At 45.5% G+C, this 22,006-nt stretch overlaps 2 protein-coding genes and 1 long non-coding RNA gene across 7 annotated transcripts; 1 reads left to right on the forward strand and 2 right to left on the reverse strand.

Moving 5' to 3' along the window:
• Positions 1–190: 190 nt before the first annotated feature.
• Positions 191–11,698, reverse strand: med15 (mediator complex subunit 15). Of its 4 annotated transcripts, none has more exons than XM_007573853.2 (18): positions 11,500–11,698; positions 9,830–9,923; positions 9,707–9,758; positions 9,603–9,626; positions 9,326–9,481; positions 8,918–9,162; positions 8,159–8,395; positions 7,776–7,877; positions 7,271–7,384; positions 7,084–7,199; positions 6,883–7,013; positions 4,929–5,063; positions 4,330–4,393; positions 3,029–3,095; positions 2,216–2,373; positions 1,983–2,149; positions 672–770; positions 191–574 (listed from the first exon to the last, which is right to left on the reverse strand). In XM_007573853.2, the coding sequence occupies exons 1-18, from the start codon at positions 11,565–11,567 to the stop codon at positions 438–440; spliced, it is 2,166 nt and encodes a 721-aa protein (XP_007573915.1). In that variant the 5' UTR covers positions 11,568–11,698; the 3' UTR covers positions 191–437. The 4 variants fall into 4 exon arrangements, with proteins under 4 accessions (XP_007573915.1, XP_016517161.1, XP_007573916.1 ...); XM_016661675.1 differs by having other exon boundaries at positions 192–574; positions 2,216–2,391; positions 7,776–7,880; ... (1 more) ...; positions 9,068–9,162; positions 11,500–11,696; XM_007573854.2 differs by lacking the exon at positions 9,326–9,481 and having other exon boundaries at positions 192–574; positions 7,776–7,880; positions 11,500–11,697.
• Positions 11,699–12,730: 1,032 nt separating this feature from the next.
• nr1d1 (nuclear receptor subfamily 1, group d, member 1) lies at positions 12,731–22,000 on the forward strand. Of its 2 annotated transcripts, none has more exons than XM_007573856.2 (7): positions 12,731–13,183; positions 17,208–17,486; positions 18,528–18,761; positions 19,305–19,837; positions 19,958–20,143; positions 20,692–20,902; positions 21,680–22,000. In XM_007573856.2, the coding sequence occupies exons 1-7, from the start codon at positions 13,099–13,101 to the stop codon at positions 21,892–21,894; spliced, it is 1,743 nt and encodes a 580-aa protein (XP_007573918.1). In that variant the 5' UTR covers positions 12,731–13,098; the 3' UTR covers positions 21,895–22,000. The 2 variants fall into 2 exon arrangements, with proteins under 2 accessions (XP_007573918.1, XP_007573917.1); XM_007573855.2 differs by having other exon boundaries at positions 12,733–13,183; positions 17,205–17,486.
• Positions 15,363–17,271, reverse strand: LOC107833179 (uncharacterized). The gene is made up of 2 exons (XR_001658893.1): positions 17,184–17,271; positions 15,363–15,898 (listed from the first exon to the last, which is right to left on the reverse strand). It is a non-coding gene; the product is annotated as an uncharacterized LOC107833179 (long non-coding RNA).
• Positions 22,001–22,006: the final 6 nt, after the last annotated feature.

A 22,006-nucleotide genomic window follows, 5' to 3' on the forward strand; every position in this document is an offset into this window, starting at 1 on the left:
TAAGAATGAGAAACTCCAAGTTTCTCAAAACTAATCAGTTTCAAACAAGCGAAATGAATTAACCCTTTCATAGAAATCTGATTAACTCACACTTGCCCTGACTGATACCTTTAAGCAACCTGAGCTGCTTGAACTCTGGCCTCAGCTGAATGGGGCGTAAAAACTTTAGTGAGAGACAAACCAGAGAAGTGACACTGAAGTTCATGATGAAATGGATTTTATTTATAAAAACAGCAGATAAATCTTTATTTGTTGCCGGGTTTCAAACGTTTGACAGAAAAACTAAAGTGTGATGCATTCAGGGCTGGCGGCTGATTGATTGCCAGGTAACCAGGTGAGCAGCAGTTCATTTAATCCGGTGAAGTTTGAACCGGACCTGAATGTAGTGAGATACTGTGGTGGCTGAGTGGGCGGAGCTCCAAGCAGTGGGCGGGGCTTCAGGCGGCGGACAGGCAGGCTTGCCGGACGCTCTGGGCCCAGGTGTTGAGCAGCTCCGTCACCGAGTGTTTGTCAGGAAGCTGCAGCAGTTTGGACGTCATGTTCCTGTGGACCGTCTGCAGGAAGCCGTTGGCACCTGAGACACAGCAGAAACATTTAGACGCTTCAGAGGCGCCGCAGATTCAATCCTGGAGAAATAAACCCATCAGGACGCTGGAATCCCGTTTCCTCACCGTACTGGTCTCCGTCGTCAGCCCAGTGCGGACTCTGATCCGGGTAGTCTGCAGGAACGCTGAGCTGCAGCGGAGGAACGCTGGGCAGGTTTTTATCGTCTGGGAACAAAAAGAGCAACAAGGTGACAAAACCAGAACTGGAGCTGGTGAAAACCTAACGATTACAGCTAACGCATTATGGTAGAAAATGATCAAATCTGATATCCTGCAGCATTTCTGGTGAAAGAAACAGCAGGAAGCACTTCCTTATATGGGCGGTGCCTTGGAGTTACAGCTGGTCACATTAAACCTAAAATCACTTCCTTTAAACTGTCCTCCATTGCTTTTCCTCAGTGCCTGAGCCAAAGGACGGAGAGAACATCTCTATTATTTAAGAATCAAACTGTTGAGAGAACTAATGGATCGAATAACGTCCTGCTGCTGAAGCCTGGTTTAGAAATAGTTGGTTGATTTTTCAAAGCTTAGAGATCACACATGACAATAAGAAATAAAACTGCTATAACAGGTTTATGTATATCAGTATCAGATGGGAAATCTCACAAAATCTCTCGAGATCAAACGAGAGTCCAGAGTAAACAAACATGGCTGACAAGAAAAAAGCAGTGAAGCTATTTTGTAGATTTTTTTTTTTTTTTTTTTAAGCAGTGAAGCTATTTTGTAGATTTTTTTTTTTTTTTTACAACGTCCACTGAACTTTCTGGTGCGTCATGGCGGTTGTTTTGGATTCCCCTCCATGTTTCCATTGCTTCACTTTCCGATCGGCTAAACGTCACATTCACCAGGCGGCGCTCTCCTTGGTCCTCTGGGACGACATGCACTGCGACAGCAGGCCGAGACGATTCAACATGCTGAATATCATCGTTACTGATCACAGCCGACGTGAGAGACTCAGACCAGTCTGAACTGACAGCAGGAAGATCGGATCAGAGCGACCGCCATAACTGGAATGTCTTTAGGTCGGAAATCGGAATAAAGATCTTGCAGGCTAATCGCGCTGACTGCTACGGTTCTGCAGTTCAGCCTGATTTATGTGGAGGAAAGTGAAACTTACTCCTTCGCTGAACCAAGCAGCTGCTGGTTATTCTGAGCACGGAGAGCTTTTAACTCCCCAGTTAACATGCTGGTTTGTTAGGTCTCCTCATCATCATCATCATCAGGTAGATGTCTACTTCCTGAACTCAGATTTGAGCTGCAGACTTTCAGCTTCCTAGTTTATCATTTAATTCTCCATTTCTCTCACATGAATCTAATCCATAATAGTAATTATTGGAGCTAAATCAGAGGATCCATCAGCCAATCAGAGCGTCTCACCCAGCTTGCAGATGAGGTGCACGGTGCCGTTGTTGCTGCAGAAGGCCGGGTCCAGGTTGACCAGGAACTTGACGTCGAGGCGCGCTACCTCCCCTTGCAGGATGTTGGGGATGGTCTGCCGCTCGTCTTCCTCGTGCTTCCTCTTCCTCCCGCAGACGTTGGGCCCCCTGGGGAACAGAGAAGGGGTCAGAAGGGGTGAGGCGAAGCGGCGTAGAGCGGGGGGCGGGGCCTACGTGATGGGCGGCTCGTGGATGGCGCTCATGGCGGGGGCGAAGGTCCGGTACAAGGAGTGGTTGAAGACCGGGGAGCGGATGTTGGCCATGACGGCGTCCAGCAGCGGCTGGCACAGATACTGCTGCTTGGTGGGAACCGGAGGGGGGGGCGGCGTCGGCTGAAACAGACGGGAATCCTGTCAGAACCGAGAACCGCCATTAAGACAGAAACACTGATGGGACGAGCCAGAGAGGAGAAACTTTGCTTTAGCAAACGCTGAAACTCAGACGTCGTTTTATTTTAGGATTTTTATGATTCTAAACAATATTCAGTGAATATTCAGTCAAACAACATGGAGCAGTGTTTCTACAGGCCGCAAGGGGGCGCTGTAGGGCAGAGAGGATGAGGAAAACATGCAAAACTAAAATAACAAATCTTTTAATCTTAATTTTTTTTTCAAATATAAGTTAAAATGATTTATTTCAGTGTTATTTCTAATAATCTGCCAGTAAAAATGTTCTTTGCTCCTTAAGTTGGTGTAATGACAAGAAATGAAAGTTTCTTAGAAAATAACCAAAGGAAAAAAACACAAGAACTGTCAGAATAAACTGAAATTTTATGTGATTAATAAATATTGAATATTTTATTATAATCAAAAGAAGAGGTTATGTTGAAAAGTCATCATATATTAAATGAAAACCACAGGACCTCCCTATGTCCTCATCATGTGGACGTGATAAAAAGATGCTAAAATAACAGTTGAACGGATCAAGTCGGGGTTTGAGCTCCAGCGAGGCGGAAAAGGCTGAAGCAGAAAGTTGAGCTCTTCTTACCACGGCCATGTCGTTCTTCAGCTTCTCCAAAGCGATTTCGCATTTCTGCAGCGTCTTCAGAGGACACCTGCAGGCCAGAAGGACAAAGCAGCTGCAGGTGAACCAGACAGACTCCTTCACCTGCAGGCTGCTCCTGTCTAACTCCAGACCAGCCATGGCGCTCACTCTGACTGCCTGGTTTATTGACGCCATCAAATAAAATTGTGTAAAATTTCAGTAAAATAAATAATTCAAATTTTAAGTGCAACAGACAAATGAAATATTATCATTTTGATCTATTTTGGCCATTTTGTGCTGTTGTAGTTTGATTTTCCCGGGTGAGATAAAAGCAGGACGCCGAGGCGGGAAAGATGGCGGCGGTCGGCCGGGGCTCCCTCTCCATCGCTCTGTTCACATCCGCGCTCATAAATTAGCGTTTCAAAACTGGAAGCCAATTTATATTGAAGGCTATAAATTGCTCCCCTTCCACACCTTTTCATGTCCTTTTATGTTCCAGTTCACACTCCGTGCCAGTAGGTGGCGGAAATGCTCCTTTAGTTTTACATTCGCCAGTAATAATGAGCAGCAGCGCCGACTACGGCACAAAACTCCTGGTATCTAAGTCATAAAGGAGAAAAGTGGGAAAGTATCAGTTGTGTGCAAAGTATTTTCTATAACGAGTCAAACATATTGACTTCAAATCAAAAACAGTTGGCATAACGACGCCAAGCCATGAAGAGCTGTCCAGAGCTAAGCTAAGCTAAGCTAAGCTAAGCTAAGCTAAGCTAAGCAGGCTAATCATCGACACAGTAAATATTTTACTTTAGGGTACAAAGACCCTTTATTTGTCCCTCTGTAGTAAACTTAATATTTATCAACAGGAAACACAGTAAAGATACGCATCTGAAATAAAATTAATAAAAATTATTGCACAACAGACACCAACTTCCATAAAGGATATTAGAATAGAAATATCTGTTATTGTCCCAAAGGGGGAAGATGCAAACTTAGAAGAAAATAATACTGAGCAGTTATTAACATAACATGAACACTTTTACCATCTTGCTTACTGCTTTACTAAACAGAGAGGTGATGATTTTAAATGACATATTTTCATAAATAATGGCTGAATTCTTCCCTGGTTTGTCCTCATTAAGGAGATTACAGTTTTATTCTTAGTTTTTCTTAATGATTAAGAAATTTGTGCCATGGTGTAAAATGTTTTTCTTGGCATCGGTATTGAGTTTAAGTTTCAGCAGCCTGAGTGAAGTGAGGTCAAAATGGCCGTTCTGGTGTCAAAGTTCTGCAGGCGGTACCGGTACCTGATGGTTGGATCAGTCAGGATGTTCAGCAGACTCTTCATCTTGCTCAGATCTTTCTTCCTGTCTGGCAGCACAACAACACAAACATCAACTTCCTGTCTTTGTACAATTTCATGTAATAAATGCTCATCAATAAATGTGGACCGAACCTCCGACAGCTTCCTGGTTCAGAAATTTACCTTTAAAATATTTAAAACCTAGAAACCTCAAATTAAGAGACTGATTTTAACTTTCGTCTCCAGGAGATTTTAATATTTTTAAAATGTCTGAGTAAGATTTTATTGTTTTCAGATTTAAAAATGTTTTTTATAAATGAGTTTTTTAGAAATGATCCGTTTCCATGGAAACCAGGTTTTAATACATAAATAAAAAAAAACATCAAAAATTATAATTACAATAAAAAGATTTTGCAAAGACAATAAATATTTTATTAAGATAAAAACAGAACAAGTAAATAAATTAAATACAAAAGGAATTGAAGATTAAATAATATTCCAATTTTAAATAAACGTTTCATGTCATAAATATTGCCTTGCTGATGGATTTCCTCAGAGGGGAACTAATCATCTGCAAAGAGAGGTCAAAGGTCAGCCGCTCACCTTCGTTCTTGTCGATCTTGTTGATCATCCGGCGAAGCGGCTCGATGTATTTGGACAGCTGCTTGAGCTTCTCCATGTACTGCTGCTCCTCCAGAGACGTGGCTCCAGCCGGACTCATGGCCGACCCGGGGTTACCTGAGCACAGGTGCGGAGGGGGAGGAGCCAGCTGGAGTCACATGACAGAGCCTACTGACGGTTCTGGTTTCACTTTCACTAAACCATGCAACAGTTCTGTGTCTATATGGGCCTCAAGTCCTGTTCTGTGAACTGGAGGTTGTTGGCCTCAGTGGCGCCTCCTACAGATTTATCACATTCCCACTAACTGGTTCTGAACTGGTTGAGAACCAGTTCAGAACCAGTGGTTATGTGAATAAATACCAACTGAAAGTCTGAAAATGGATTAGCAGGGTTTCCCCCAGAAAACTTGCTAAGCCCAGTGGTCGGGGTGCCGAGGCGGTCCACCAGCAGTCCGCCAGCGGTCCACCAACGGTCCACCAGCAGTCCGCCAGCGGTCCACCAACGGTCCACCAGCAGTCCGCCAACGGTCAGCCAGGAGTCCACCAACGGTCCACCCACCACTAACGGTCTACCGGCGGTCCACCAACCACCAACGGTCCACTGGCAGTCCGCCATGTTTTTGTATTAAAAGATGTTAAGGTGACAGGAAATTTTAAAATATCACTCAGTAATTACACGGGAAAACATCGCCAGTGAAACACGACTTAAACCCACAGCTAGTCTTAAAAACAACAAATCAAAATATACAATTAAAATCAATGTCAATTATTTGCACTTCTGTTTAATTCAAATTAAGTCAGCGGCTCCATCGGGCCCCCAGGACTTCAGGGGCCCCATAAATGCTAATATTTTAACACAGACCACAGATACATGAATGTAACATTTGTTTATTGAGATGATCAATGCTGCTAAATTTGATTCAATTTCATCATACATAAATTAAAAGATTTTAAATTAACATTTAAATGTAAGAGTTTAAGGAGCTGGTAAGTTTACTTTGTAGAAGATCAAAGAACAATATCCATAGTTAGATTCTTTTGTTACCATAGCAACAATCTGATGCTGTGAGTTTAATCTTTAAGTTTGAGCTGTTTGTTCACAAATACAAATTAATAAACTGGATTATAACTGGTTGCTTTTTAGGTTGGCCAATTAAACTCCTCCCCCTCTCTCTCAGATTAAATCAAACACAGAAGCTGTTAGAGGTGTTGATGTTATTAGCAACAAAAGGGGCCCCTAAATCAGATTCTGCTCCAGGCCTCATCCAGCCTTGGACCGGCCCTGCATGATGAGTTAAATCTGCTGCACTACACAGAGATGATGGCCGGTGTTTATGTTTATTTCCTAAAAACATAAACAAGAAAGGCTTAGCCTGGCGGTGGTGCTAATAAAGCATGGCGGCCGCCAGGCCTATAATAATACACTGGGGGAAACCCTGGATTAGGATGTTCAGTCAGAATGGATCCATATTTTTAGCACGCAATACCAAGCAGGGCCACAGGGGGCGCTGCAGACCTGCCACTGTCAGTCTTATTCACCTACACACAGAATGGAATTGTCAGCCATATTATGAGAGGCAAGTTAATTTTAGAAAATGAAACTACTCAGCTTGAAACCTGGTTACAACTAACCTATTAAATTTAACAGATGTTTTTTAACATTAAAGTATTTTTAGTTGTGGATGTGAGAAATGAGGCTCACCTTAAGAGCCTTTCCTGTTAAACACATTTAAGGAAAGAAAGATGATATATTTGTTGAGACATAATTTTTTTTACCATTTAAAATAATTTTAAAGAGCAAAGGCTTGTGCTGACACAACAACATCAGCAATCTCTGGTTCCAGTCTGGAGGAAGAAAGCCACTCACAACATGGCCGCCATCACTGTTTAATCGCAGCTCCTCTGGCATTGCATTCCACCCGCTGTGTGACTGTTACCTGGCGTGTTGAGGGGCCCGGGCGAAGCCACCCCATGGTTCTGCTGGGGGGTTCTGGCGGTGACCGGGCTCGGCGACGGCTGAGGGGAGGGGCTGGGCTGGAAGCCGCCCGGAGACGGCGTGGGGCCGGAGCTGCAGACAGGAAACAGGAAGTGGTTAACAGGCAGAGGGAAGGGGTGTGGCCTCCGGGGAGCTGTCTTACCTGGCCGAGTTGGGCTGGGAGGAGGGGGGCTGCGGGGACGGCTGGGGGGGAGGCAGCATTTGAGGGGGGCCCCCCTGCCCAGGTGAGGGTGATGACATCATGGGATGCTGTGGCACCTGAGGAGAGGTAGAAGGACAGCTCAGCCTGCGCTCCTGTTACCTGGACGACTCAGAGCGGGAGAACACACCTGTGTGGTCATCATCTGACCTCCGACCCCTGCCGTGCTGCTTGGAGGAGGGATGGTGGCATTCAGAGGTGGCCGAGGGGGGCGGGGCAGATTCTGCATCGGGGGCCGGACCATCTGCAGAGGTTAGCTTAACGTTAGCCTGACGCTACGCTATCATAGCAATAAACTTTTGCAACAATAAAAGTGACAATATTTATTTCTTCTTCTTCTTTAAGTAACAGTGTGACTTTGTGTCACAGCAGCTACAGCCCCACTAACAGAAGAAGATTCCCACAGAAACACTCCTCTTCAGGACTCCAGTCACATGAAGCGGTGCCTGATTTGTGTCACTAAGCTGTAACTGTATTTTTTAATTTACTGACGACTTCACTGAACAAACAGGAGAAAAACGTTAAACTCTCAACTTGTTTGGAATTTATCATGACAACAACGAATCACAATTCTTATTCATCATGATAAAAGGCCATGACGTTGGCATGGGGAGGCCAGCCTCAAGGTGTCTCACCTGTCCAGGCACGGCGGCGGCTGCGGCGGCAGCTGCAGCGGCGTTGAGCTGCGCGTGCGCTGCGGCCTGCTGGGCCTGCTGCAGCGGCAGCGTGGCACGAGCCTGCTGCAGGCAGAGCAGAGTATGTGAGGGTTAGGGTGGGGAGCTGGACCCCCACCACCTCCAAAGCTAACTAACTTAGCATCAACGTTTGAGCTGCTTTCATTTTGAAGACGTTAATAAACCTCTGATGACCCCTGGAAACTTTTTACTAATATCTCTAAAATGAAAGTGGCAAAAGCCAAAATTTAACACTGATTTAGTTTGATGTGGAGGTGGTGGGGTTGGTCCAGCTTCAGCCTGGTGCGGTTCTGCTGGGCTCTGTTGCACCAGTCCAAACCCACCTGGAAGGCCTGCATCTTGAGTTGCTGTTGGTTCAGCGAGTTGATGGAGATGGACTGCGCCGGCATCTGACCCGGCAGAGACTGGGGGACGAGTCCGGGCTGGGAGTGAGGAGGCATCTGACCCGGCTGGACCTGGACCTGCTGCTGCTGCACAATCTGCTGGATGGACTGGGCCTGGTGCTGCTGCATCTGCAGTTGCTGAAGTTGCTGGTGCTGCTGCATCCGCGTCTGATGCATCTGAGGAGACAGGAAATGAGAGCTGGAGGACAGGAAGCAGCTGCTGACAAACATCACTGGAAGCGTCAGCAGCAGAAACTTAGCGAAACATTTTACACTGCAAGAACCAGCTTCCACCAGCAGATGGCAGAGTTGCAGATTGAGGGTGAAATTAACTCAAACAGCTTCATTCATTCATTAATATCATTAAAACTAACGCGGAGCGGAGTCTGACTAAAGCGGAGCGGAGTCTGACTAAAGCGGAGCGGAGTCTGACTAAAGCGGAGCGGAGTCTGACTAACGCGGACCGGAGTCTGACTAAAGCGGAGCGGAGTTAGGACTTAACAGAATTGGTGTGAATGCAGCCTAAGAGTGTTTGTCTATTTGGGCGCCACCATGTTGGAATGTGTTAATAACTCAAATGCTGCTGCGTTGGTGGGACTCAGAGCTCTGAGGTAAATGGAATCTGAACATCTCCAGAACCCTGAGGGTATCTGGACTCGGTCCTGCTGCTGGTTCTGCTGGGTCAGTTTGTGGACAGACCTGGTTCTGCTGCTGCTGGTTCTGGACATGCTGCTGTTGCTGCTGCTGCTGCAGCTGCTGGTTCTGGGCATGCTGCTGCAGAGCGCGGAGCTGCTGCTGCTGCTGCTGGAACTGCTGCTGCTGCTGCTGCAGCGCGGCGTTCTGCTGCGCCTGCTGCTGCTGCTGCTGCTGCTGCTGGAACTGTTGGAACTGCATGGACTGCTGCTGCACCATCTGTTGCACCGACATCTGGCCCGGAGCGCCCACTGCAGAGAAACAGGGAGGGCAGGAATGACCCGGTTCTGGAGCCGGAGCCAGCCTGGAGTCGGCTCAACATGCCGAAGCAGGGAGGGAGAGAGAGAGACAGAGAGAGAGAGATGGAGAGAGAGAGAGCGGCACGCTCAGCACAGCAGCAGGAAACACACTCACTGGCTTGTGGGTTTCCCGGCACCCCGGCCATGGCATGCTGGCCTAGCTGCATCTGCCCCATGGCCCCCATGCCCCCCACCGCGGCGCCTGGGGCCCGGGGCCCCATGCCCATGCCCCCGCCTACCCCTGTCAGGTTAGTCAGGGCATTCATGGGATTTAGCAGAGGGCAAAACAACAGACAACATTACGCAGCTCCGACATGCTCAGCAGAACCCCCACGAACCCGGCCGGAGCCGAACCCCACCCAGAACCCAGCAGGGAGCAGAGCTGCACTCACCGGCTCCTCCCAGCGCCTTCTTATCTGCAACACAAAGCCCAGCGGTGGTTAGCCTCACCCAAACACAACTAGCAACCGGAGAGACAGGAAGCTGCAGAACTCACGGATGTCCCTGAAGTGGATGATGAGCCGGGCCACCAGGGACAGGTACTCCTCCTGAAACACACACACTGCTGTTAGTGTCGGCTGCTAACCCGTTTCCCATCAGCCACCTGGGCACAACTCACTCTGGTCTTGGCTTTGATGAAGACGTGGTTCTCCATGTCCGTCCCAGACTTGTGTGTCGTGTTTCCAGAGCCGGCCTTCCTCATGGCGTCTTCACTGAGGAAGACCAACACAAACTACTCAGCAGAGTAAACATCGACATTCATTTTAACTGTCCAAAATATACAAAAATAATCGCAACAAAAGCCACAGAAATGACAGAGGACCATTTCTCATTCATCATATCTCAAACATGCAACTTCTTCAGACGCTTTAATTTATTTCATTTTTTCTGTGTCTCAGTGAGACCTCTCTGCTTTATAAATCTTTGTCTCTAAATAGTTTCAGTGTTTTCAGCCTCAATTATCAGAATTTAACTTAAATTACATTAACAATCATAAATCTAACAGCTCAGGCCAACCTCCATAGTTTTAAGTTTTTTCATTTTATTTATGCTTCAGATGTGGTTATGTTTAAAAATTTAATGTTTATTTTTCATGCTGCATGTTTTTCTAATTACTGTTAAACTGAACAAGTCAATCCGTCCATTTAAAATGTGCCTTAATACGCCTCCTCTTTTTGGTCCTAGTGTTAAAATCCCTTCAAAATAAAAGGTTTTAATGATTTTAACTACGTTTTCAGCAAGAATATTGTTTTAGAAATAGGGCCTTTTGAGGAGACAATGCAGGGTTAGGGTTAGGGATGCCTAACCCTGCTGTTTAAGTTACATAAAACATTTTTATTATTTGCATCTTTCTTTCTAAATTATCCTTGCAGTCATGTCTAAATGGCATTAAATACAAAGAATTCAGGAAGCATGGAAAGCCAAAAGTACCAGAGTTTAATAAATTAAAAAGTGAAAATAGTTTTTTATACATCTGACCATTTTATTAAAACTTAATGTGGATGCTTCAAATTAATTCATTAATCCCAAATAAACATTTTCCAAAAACTGTATAAATGGCGAACATTAAAAACACAGAAAATGTTATTTCTGCCTCCTGCCTAGTGAAAGCATAAAACACGAGGCTTAGAGCCAAGATGCAGTCCCACATTGAGCTCCTGGGTCATTCCTACAGCACACCTCACTGCTGTCTCAGTCTCGTACCTGTCCTGCACCACCATAACAGACTTCTCTGCCACTCCACAGCTCCTCTCTGCATTCTGTCTTATTCTTTTTCTACAGACACAGTGCAGCTCTCTCTAAACTTCTCCCTAAGCACAATTTAAAGTATTATACATGTCTTCATTAATCTGAATTAAATATGAAATCATCTGTCCAACAATGTCCCGCTGATTCTAATAGTTACTTTTGGTTTTATTTAGAGAAAGAGAAATTAAAATGTTGCTTAAACACTTTAACAGGCATCTCTATAGGATTTATATAAAACAGTTGCGTTGTGGAGTAAAAACTTCTTGTTTATAATACTATCTTCAACAGCTAATGATGCCAACAATAAAATCTGGTCAGAAAAAGACAAAACAATGGATTTTAGACGTTTTATTTGCGCCGAATTAAACATCGGTTTCATGCCCATAAGACCACCTGAAATGCAGTAGAAGTTTAGCACCTGACGGATTTTTGTGTTGAGTTTTTTTTAAATTGGCAGTTTTTACAAAATGTTAGCAGTTAGCTAAACCAAAAGCTAGCCTAGCTGAGCGCAAAACCGTGAAAAAGAAGCAACTTCCTCACATCTGAGCCACGACTTTCTGTCGGAACTGAGGGCTCCTCCAGTCGCTGTCGGCTCCAGGAACCTCCATGGCAGAATTGATCCAAAACTGACTTAATTTCTCTGTGTTCCAACTGTTTTCGCCTTCCTTCTTCCACTGCAGAAATAATGGCGGCGGTTCGGCGGATGTTAGCGCTGACGAACGCTTCCGCCCCCCTCTGGTCAGAATTAGATACTACATTTCACCAAAACAACACAACACAACGGCCCAGAGATATTTCTGCCCCCATTTAGAGCCTCACAAAACAAATTAGAATATTTTATACGAATTTTAAATGGACAAATTGTATCTGTTTTTAGGTATTAAAATAAAGAAAAGTCTAAAACCTTTGCGAAGACATTGCAGGATATTGACGTCTGCTCTATTTGTTTTAATGTCATTTAATTCTGGAAGTTCAGAGCAAATTTAAAAACAACAGAAATTATGCTAAAACCCACATTTCTTATACCAATATAAAAAACATTATTGATTTATTTACATGTTTTTATTAAGAGTCATTGTGGAAGGTCCAGACATGGTGGTGGTGGCAGTATCATGCTGTGGGGTTGCATCTAGCAGAAGACACTGGAATCTTGTAAAGCTCAGAGGTAAATGAAAGCAACAGGAGAACTGTGGCTTCAGAGAACATTTATTATCCATTGAGAGGATGACCCGAAGTGTTCTGTGGCTACAGCTACACAGAGATGGTTTGAGGTTCTGGAGTGGCCTAGTTAAAGCCCAGAACTATTCATAGCTGATCCACACCAACCTCAGAGGGAAAATGGAGGAAAACTGCAGTGTCCAGATGAGCAGCCCAAGGCACCTATACTAAAAACTGACTGGATGGGGTCACTTATTTTATGTTTAATATTTTTATTTAATGATTAATATTTTGTAGAAATCAGGTTTCACTTTGAAACTAAATCTTTTTTCCACTAATTTTTGTCTAATATGACAGATTGTATTGATCATGATTGATTTGAAACAATGAAAGGGGTTTAATACGGCTCTGTAATATGACCGAAATAAAGTTTCTGTCATATTACAGACTAATTTAGCGTTACTATTCTAGCTACTAACGCTAAATGGGAACAGCAAACTAAAACGATATCAAGCAAAAGGGAAAATAAATATGATCTGAATCAGTAAAATTATAAAATGTAAAAACAAAAAATGAACAATTCAAAGAACAAATTCTGTTTAATTACAATAAAAATATGTTGTAGCTAAAATCTGAGAAATCCAGGAGGTCCAGTAGAACCAGAACCCGCTGCAATAATAAGAAACGAACTACACTTCCCACAATCCCACTCTGCCTGCCCAGAGGAACAGTCTGCTTCCGCTCCACGTGCAAGGAGGAGGGGCAGGAAAGTGTGTCACTGGGGCACGAGGCGCTCCCTAGTCACGTGGTCCCGTTTTCTGCCGCGTGCGGCAGCAGCGTCCCGGAACATGATGATGATGATGATGATGATGGGTCTGCGCGCAGTTTGAAGCGCGAGCAGCAGCTGCCCCAGAGACAGAACCAGAACAACGGCAGAACCGCACTCTTTCTGCGGGATTCCTGCTCCTTAGCTGCTCCCGCATGTTGACGCGGCGGCAAGTGTGCGAGACTGGACCGCAGCTCGGCTTGACGACCACCGACATGGACTCAAACAACAATAACTCAGGTAAATAACGTCTCTGGGTCCTGGATCCTGGTCTACGGGGGTTAGAGTCGGGCACGGCGCGCGTGCACGGTGTTTAATGGGAATTGTTGAGCTGCCGATGTGTCGGCGCGTGCGTGATGGCTGGTGCGGGGCTCGGAGTGGAGCAGAGAAGGTCACTGCGGCTGCGCTGCGGGGAGTTCGCCTAAAAACAGCCAGAACTTAACAGGAGTCCGGTCCAGTCATTTTTTAATAGGAGTCCGGTTCTGCTCTAGGGAACATTAGCCACACAGAGGGGCCGTGTCCATCAGCCGGGCCTTGGACCCCTCTTTCGGACCTCTCGCGCACATGTCGGCCAGTCTGTCACGAGGACCGTCACCGTGAATGCGCTCGTGTTTACGGGAAGTGGGTCAGGATGACTGCAGGTCTTTCGGTTTCTGGTGGACGGTGCTGGCGTGTGAGTGTGTGTGTGTTCACATGGAGCGGCGCAGACAGCCATGTGCGCTTTGTTTTCACGGAGCAGCACGGCTTCTGATTGGCTGCTGCGGGGTCTGAGCTCATTGCGCAACCCTCCCCTCCTGCTGTAGCCCCGCCCCCTGGAGCAGCAGGCGTTCAGCTGATCAGTAACCAGGTAGCAAACAGAACAGGTGAGACGTGCTGGTAAGTGCCCGGACGCTGGAGTTTTGTCCTGATCGGGACCGGAAGTTGAATCCTGTCAGACTTGACTGCAGTCAGGAGGATATCCAGTCAGTGACTCACCTGCAGCAGAAAGCATTATCTCACACACACACACACACACACACACACACACACACACTTATTCATCCTGCTTCCCGGATTTCAGAAGCATTGAAGGAATTTTGGGAAGATGTCTCCAGATTATGCTAACGCTAATTCCAGGATAATCTGGGTGAAGATGTGTGAAACATGACTGGAAGCTGGTTCTCTCTCTGCTTCCTGATAGCAGATTGATCAGTGATTGATCAGCCCAGCTCGTTGACCTCTGGTGACCTCTGTGTTAGTCTGACTACAAATAAAATCTGAGGATTCATTCCAGAAGTTTGGATCGTTTGCCTCGCTTGGTGTTTTGAGATGACGTGAATCATTTGACTCAGTCCAAACAGAAAAGTCTCGCTCAGGGTGTTCAAGGGGCGGCCCGGGGCCCACTGGGGCCCTTGGGGTGATTGTGTGGCCTCCAGCTGCATTTCCGAAATGATACACAGGTGGAGACATTTTATTTGTAGTCAGACTAACATTATTTTCATATCATTTTCTTACAGGAAAATGTTAAGTTTAGCAATAAAGAGAGGCATTAGGTGCTGTGGTGGCGCAGGGGCAAAAAGCACAACCCATGTATTGAGTTCTTGGTCCTCATGCCGGTGGTCGCAGGTTTGATTCCCGGCCTGGTGACATTTGCTGCATGTCTTCCCCTTCTCTCATAACCCTCTTTCCTGTCAAACTACTTTCAAATAAAGGCCACTAGAGCCAACAAAACCTTTAAACAAAAAAAGCAATAAGCAGAGACTTTGCGAAAAGCACAATCAGCTTTCATTGAATGTTTTAAGTTTGGCTACAAATAGCAGCCAGTTTGAAAGAAACCCAGATCCTGTTGTAGATGCTTTTCTTTTAATACAGAAATCTGCAACATTCCCTTTCAAGTTTTAGATTTACAATTAATAATCATTTTGTTGGATTTAAAAAGAAAGACTTTTTATGTTTGACTTTGTATTATTTTTTTCCTGTGAATACTTTTGAGTCGACACCCTGGTCTAGCTTCTCAGAAAACTAACATATCACTGACTATGTTACCCATAAGTCTCTGCTGCAGCTGGAGCCATCTCCATGGTTACTGTCTGTATCTTAAACTGATGCAGGTCAAAGGTGCTTCAGGTTTCTGTCCATAAGGATTAAGCCCTGTTTTGCTCTCTGATTGGCTGTTTGGTGGTGAAGCATTCTGGGAGTTGTAGTTCTCTGTGATGTGTTTGCTCATGGGCAGCATGTGTTACCTGAGCAGGTGCTTTTCTGCAGGTCAGTTGTTGTCAGGTATGTCCACTGTCCAGTCAGATCAGTCACAGCTGCAGCCGTTCTGATGTTACACACAGGTGTGTTTGACATTCAATATGCTACATACCTTCAGGGTGAAACACGTCCAGGTCATTTACCAGAGTTTATCAGAGACACACAGCGTGACCTCAGAGAAACGTCCACAGAAGATAGTAACTTTATTACATTTTGTCTTTACTGTAACATATCTTTCTTGGTGCACTGTGAGATTGTCCTTACTGTATAAAGTTTATTCCTAAATAAGGATTAAAATCTTTTATTGTTTTTGGTTAAAAGTGATCTAATGTAAATATATATTCAAACCAGAGAAAGACAGGAATCGTCCCAAATACTAGCAGAGAAACAGGAAAAATCTCCGGCTGGCTACATGCTGAGAGGGGGCGGGACTTCCTGTCAGTGTGACGTCACACTGATGGGTGGTGGGACGTGAGGGCTGGGGGCGGGGCTTCCTCAGTCTCGTTGTAGGGCCTTGTGTGTGGAGGAGGCACGTGGCCTGGAGGCGTGACGCTGCTGGCACAAAGAGGAGGAGGAGGAGGAGGAAGATGCTGCGCCTCCAGACCTCCTTTCTTCTTTACGGTCTCATTTCCTGTCTGACGGCTCCCCGATGGCCGGACTGCAGGGATCAAACCTCGCTGTTTTCACGCTTCATAGCTAGTCTTTATTTACATGTAGCCTCTGAAATAAGACGAAGACATTAAATTCCCTCACAGAGACGCAAAAAACACCCAGAAATGCAGGAAACACCCAGAAGGGGGCCAAAATGAAATCCAGAGGCAAAAGATTCAGAGGGATTAAAAACAACAAAAAAGAAAATAACCTTCCAAGCAAATGCTAAGCTAACCCAGAAGGATGCAAAATTACCACAGAAGAATTCTAAAGTACCATAGACATGCTAAGCTATCCTGCAGGGATACTGAACTATCATATATGTGAGCGTGGATGCTAAGTTACTCCACAGATATGCTAAACTACAATAGATGCATGCTAGGTTGCTAAATTACCACAGAGCAATGGAAAGCTAACCCAGAGGGATGCTGGGTTACCACAGATGGATGCTCTGATTCCAATTTAACCTACAGAGATGCTAAGCTGCCCCAAAGTAATGCTTTATTATGTCACAGGGATGATAAGCTACCCTACAGGGATGCTAAACTATCCCAGAGTAATGCTAAGCTAACCAAAACAGAAGCTAATCTAACCCAGAGTAATGCTAAGCTAACCCGGAGGGATGCTAAGCTACCCTACAGGGATGCTAAACTATCCCAGAGTAATGGTAATCTAACCCGGAGGGATGCTAAGCTACCCTACAGGGATGCTAAACTATCCCAGAGTAATGGTAATCTAACCCAGAGGGATGCTAAGCTACCCTACAGGGATGCTAAACTATCCCAGAGTAATGGTAATCTAACCCAGAGGGATGCTAAGCTAACCCAATAGGATGCTAAGTGACAGGCTAAGTTGACGGTGTCTCGGTGAAATCTCTGTCAGCCTGGAGCTCGCTCTGCCATCACGCTTCGGCCATCTTTAACACGCATGTAGAGTGAAACCATGAGGACAGCCTCAGGCGGTAAACGATGCTAAGCTGCGTGTGGTGATGATGAAGCAGTCATTGAGACAGCAGAACGGTTCCCATGAGGCTCTGACATGTCAACATGCAGCCGCCTGCAGCATGTCTGCATCACTACTTCCTGTTTCTGCTGCCTGAAGCTCAGGCTGCTAGAAACAACCCATCCTTCCATCTTTCTTCCTTTTTTCTCTCCTCATTTCTTTCCTCACAGGGTAACAGACGGTGGCGCTCTAGATTTTATTTAGCGGCATCAGAATAAAGAGGGCTGGATTCATTCACATGCTGCACTTTTCAGATTTGATTTGTTCAAAAATGTTTCCTGAAAACATTTTGAAGTTTGTGTTTGGTCCAGGGTGTGAATACTTTAGGAAGTTGCCATGGAAACAGGCTCACCTGCAGGCCTCTGTCCTCCAGCAGGGGGCGTCATCTCCTACGTGGGCTCCTGCGGAGGCTCCCCATCCCGGGGCAGCCCGGACTGCGGGGCCAGCCCGGACTCCATGGACAGCGAGAACTCAGACGCCGGCTTCGCCTCCTCCTCTTCCTCGCTGCCATCCTTCCTCAGCAGCGACGGTTCCTCCTCCTCCTCCTCCTCCTCCTCCTCCTCGGCGGGCGGCTCTCCACAGGGGCGGGACGACGCCGCTGACACCACTGGCCCTCACAGAGCGTCGCCCAGCAAGTCCGTGGCCAGTTTGACCAGTAAGTGGCGAAGATGGATCCGTTTCCTGTTTCCTGTGAGGCAGTTAAACATCAGCAGCAATAATTTGGTTTATTAATCCTGAAAAAAATGTAGGCTTATTTTCATTCATTTATAAATGTCACATTTTCAAACTAAATATATAGTTTACAAACAATTTAGTCATTTCATTTACAAACTGTTTGGCGCTAAATATCTAGTTTGCTGACTAAATGTTTAGTTTGGAACAAAATATTTATTTTGCAGGTAAATATTTTGCTTACTGACTAAATATTTAGCTTGTTAATATTTAACAAGCTAAATATTGGAACAGTTAGCTTGCTAGCTAAATGTTTCATTAGAAACAAAACATTTACTCTGAAGCTAAAAACTTAACTTGCTAACTAAATATTTAGTTTGGAACTGTGACATTTAGAAATGAATGAATAACATTTAGAAAAAATAAGTTTGAAAAATCAACCTCAATTTTCTTTCAGGCTAAATAACTCTGGGTTACTACAAATATTTTTTGGAAGCTCTTTATGTTTTTTCCAACTGAATTTGGACTTTGCATCCATGTTTCTCAGTCAGGTTTTTATTCTAATCTGATCTTCTGACTGAATTGATTTTTGTGAATAATTGGTTCCTTAAAAATTTCTCGTCCACAACAAGTTTTAGGAGAAAAAACAGTTTTACAACAATGTTAGAAACTTGGATTAATAAACACTGATAAGGTTAATTACATGTAAACTGACGTCTCTGTTGGTCCTGGTGGAGTCTCTCCTCCTGCTCTTCACTCATTGGTCCTCAGGAAACTGATCCACATGTGAAAATGCTCTTTGATGCTCATGTTGCAGCCATAGCTCAGAAAGTTGACCTGATTGAGTAAAACCAATGTGATTTTTGGATTCAGCTCATCAGAATGACAATAAAACAACTGAAAAACCCCAGACAATGTTGACCAGTGGAATCAGGCTGCTGATGTTTGGCAGGGTAGCAAACCATGTGGCGGCTCTCTGGAGAGCAGAGCTGTCTGCGCTTCCTGACGGTCCGGTTTGTTTCAGAGCTGAACGGCATGGTGCTGCTCTGCAAGGTCTGCGGAGACGTGGCGTCCGGCTTCCACTATGGCGTTCACGCCTGCGAGGGATGCAAAGGCTTCTTTCGGCGCAGCATCCAGCAGAACATCCAGTACAAGAAGTGTGTGAAGAGCGAGAGCTGCAGCATCATGAGGACCAACAGGAACCGCTGCCAGCAGTGCCGCTTCAAGAAGTGCCTCTCTGTGGGCATGAGCCGGGACGGTGAGTCCGCCGCCGCGCCGTCACACCGACCCGCCACGGCGTTTCCCTCAAAAACATGACAGTTATTGAGTGAAACATCATTAAATATAGAATCAACTGTGTCGCAATTAAATGATCTGATTCCCTTTTAAAAACTCCATATAATTATTTCATGAATGAATAATTTCATGTTTCTTTTCTGAATCGTGAATTAATTTAAACTGTTAACTTCAGCCATTAAACTCAGTGGGCGGGACTAGGGGAAATCCTGACGTCTGATTGGCTGCTTCAACAAGTCAAGACAAATTATTCCTTCTTTGCTTCTCTGAAATAATTGATTAAACCATGAAATATATAATTCATTCTATATTTAATCAATTATTTTTCTATTCATTTCCAGTTTTTAAAATTGATGACGTGTTTAAATATTTATAAGTTATTGTAATTTGTCATAGATACTTGGTAGATTATGACACCTCACCTGTCCACCGGGGGAGCTGTCCAGGGTGTCTCCAGGCTCCGCCCCTTCCTGCTCTCACCTTCCTCCTCCTCTTCTGTCTGCAGCCGTGCGTTTTGGCCGCATCCCGAAGCGCGAGAAGCAGCGGATGCTGGCGGAGATGCAGAGCTCCATGAACAACATGGTGAACGACCAGCTGCAGAGCGACTTCCAGCTCGCCAGCCTGTCCTCTTCCTCTTCTTCCTCACCAGAGGGCGCCATCGATCCCCAGCCGTCTCCTCCTCTTCCTCCCCCTTCCTCGCCTCCCCCCAGCCCTGGGATCGACTCCACCATCAGCGCCATCGCCTGCGCGCACCGTGAAACCTTCCTGTATGCGCATGACAAGCTGAGCGAGCCGCAGCTTAGCCCCGCCCATCGCCACCCTGGGGAGGCGGAGCTTTGTCCCAACCGGAACGGCTTCAGCAAAAACAATAATCACAAAAACACCATGGACTGCTTCCTGCAGCAGGGTCACAACAACACAAGCAATTACCATGGCAACAAGGGGTGGAGTCAGCATTCCAGCACCGTGATTGGAGGACAGAGTCATGTGACCCAGCACCAGAGCTGTCCGCCAAAGAGTCGCTCTGGGATTGTTCTGGTAAGACCCGGGATGCTAACACCCATCGATAAGTGCTGCTGCTAGCTTAACCACTGCTAACTGCTGCTAGCTTAACCTCTGCTAACTGCTGCTAGCTTAATGGGCTCTTATCGTTCCCAGGCTTGTCCAATGAACTTGCAGCCCCATGCAGACCCTTTAAAGACGCCCCAGGAGATCTGGGAGGACTTCTCGCTGTCGTTCACGCCCGCCGTCAGGGAAGTGGTGGAGTTTGCCAAGCATATCCCAGGATTCAACGGTCTGACCCAGAACGACCAGGTCACCCTGCTGAAAGCAGGCACCTTCGAGGTAAACCATGATGTCATTACAGACATCAGGGTCATGATTTAAGAATTTATAAGTTTATACTTCTATCTTCTGATTTTTAGGCTATGTTAGCCTAACAAAAACGACGTTTGTTAGCTAAGGTTAGCCTGACCTGTTTGTGCTCTAAAGAGATCCTGTTCATCAATACGTTATTACACAACAAAAATCATATTTTTAAATGTAACATAAATTAACTGCTAGCTAATGTTAAATGCTAGTTACTACATTAGTACAGCAAAAACTGATTAGATGAAAAATTATGTTAGCTAACCTGTTAGCCTACATAGACGTCACATCAATCTTAACATAATATTAGCTGATTTCCATTAGCTGTCAAATTTTCTTTAAAAAAAAGTTAGCTGCTGTTGACCAAATCCATATTTGACTTATTAACCAAGAGAGTTTAGCTTCTGTCATTTAGTAGATAGATTCCTAATAATTATTTAACATTGAGAGAACATTTATATATATACTTTATGTTCTTGTTTTTCTAGATAAAATATAGAAGCGTTTGTTTCTTCTCGCTCCAGGTGCTGATGGTGCGCTTCTCGTCACTGTTCAACATGAAGGAACAGACGGTGACGTTTGTCTCTGGCACCACCTACTCTTTGGAGGAGCTCCATGCGATGGGGATGAATGAGCTGCTGGCAGCCATGTTTGACTTCAGCCAGAAGCTAGCTTCGCTGGCGCTGAGCGCCGAAGAGCTGGGACTGTTCACCGCCGTGGTGCTGGTGTCCGCAGGTAAGCGTCAACATGCCGGGTCGCCTCCTGGACCGCCAGGTATCTCCCAATGAGCTAATAGCCGTCCTCCTTCTGCACTACTTTGATTTGCAATGAAAAAGCCCACAGTATGGTGCTGCCAATGCATACAGTTGGTAAAGCATCCTTAGGTTTGAAAGTCTCACATTCAGTGACCATAACCCTAAACAAACTAGACAAACATTGCTGCGCATCCAGCAGTGGCTACTTCCTTTGATTGGCTGCCATTTTTCATCCTGGCCGGTAAGTGGAGCTGCCAGCACTGGCTAATGACAAAGAGGCTACAAGCTATGAGCTAGTGTTAGCTTTGGAGACTAGCATGCCGAAGCTGATGGCCAACTACTGGATAGCCTTTTTCCTCTGCTGAATGTTAGCACATATAAGCTAGGTTAAGAATAACATTGGTTAGGTTAGCTTTAGCAATGGATATGCCATCATTAGCCTTGAATGGGCTAGCGGTAACATTGGATAGACTAGGGTTAGCAATAGATTGGTTTGCTTTATCATGGAATAGGTTAACTTTAGCATTTGGTAGTTTAACATAGGCCTTGGATATGCTAGCATTAGCTTTGGATATGCTAGCATTAACCCTGGATAGGCCAGCGTTATCATTGGATAAATCAGGGTTAGTAGTCTCTAGGATGTTAGCTTGTCTAAAGCTAACAAGTAGCCTTCTCCTCTTTTGCTGGTTGCTAAATTATGGGCTCTGGTTGCTAGGTAACTGATATCAGTGACCTCACTGTCATCATTCCTTCACAGATCGGTCTGGCATCGAGAACCTGCCGTCCGTTGAGCATCTGCAGGAGAACCTGATCCGGGCACTTCGCTGTCTGGTCAACAACACGGCCGGCGCCGGCAAGCCGCCCGTCATGGATTCTCCACGCTTCACCAAGCTGCTGCTGCGGCTGCCCGACTTGCGGACGCTCAACAACATGCACTCAGAGAAGCTGCTGTCCTTCCGCATCGACCCCTGATGACTCCGCAGCGCAACGCTGCAACAGACACATGCACCCTCCACAATAAGAGTCTGCTCGCCTGATCCGAACTATCATACATTCCCACTTCCTGTTGAGACCATCATCATCA

This window comes from Poecilia formosa, unplaced genomic scaffold (genome assembly GCF_000485575.1).
Source record: "Poecilia formosa unplaced genomic scaffold, Poecilia_formosa-5.1.2 Scaffold339, whole genome shotgun sequence".
In the NCBI taxonomy this organism is placed as follows: Eukaryota; Metazoa; Chordata; class Actinopteri; order Cyprinodontiformes; family Poeciliidae; genus Poecilia; species Poecilia formosa.

What these genes read in the sequence shown, in the direction of transcription:
- med15 (XM_007573853.2), bottom strand. Translation starts at nt 11,567, where the DNA reads ATGGAGGTTCCTGGAGCCGACAGCGACTGGAGGAGCCCTCAGTTCCGA. An exon ending in CCGCCGCCGTGCCTGGACAG is followed by an intron (nt 7,385 to 7,775) that starts GTGAGACACCTT and finishes TAACCTCTGCAG; the next exon opens with ATGGTCCGGCCCCCGATGCA. An exon ending in TCCCAGCCCAACTCGGCCAG is followed by an intron (nt 7,014 to 7,083) that starts GTAAGACAGCTC and finishes TCCTGTCTGCAG; the next exon opens with CTCCGGCCCCACGCCGTCTC.
- nr1d1 (XM_007573855.2), top strand. Translation starts at nt 13,099, where the DNA reads ATGTTGACGCGGCGGCAAGTGTGCGAGACTGGACCGCAGCTCGGCTTG. An exon ending in TGTGGGCATGAGCCGGGACG is followed by an intron (nt 18,762 to 19,304) that starts GTGAGTCCGCCG and finishes TTCTGTCTGCAG; the next exon opens with CCGTGCGTTTTGGCCGCATC. An exon ending in TGAAAGCAGGCACCTTCGAG is followed by an intron (nt 20,144 to 20,691) that starts GTAAACCATGAT and finishes TTCTCGCTCCAG; the next exon opens with GTGCTGATGGTGCGCTTCTC.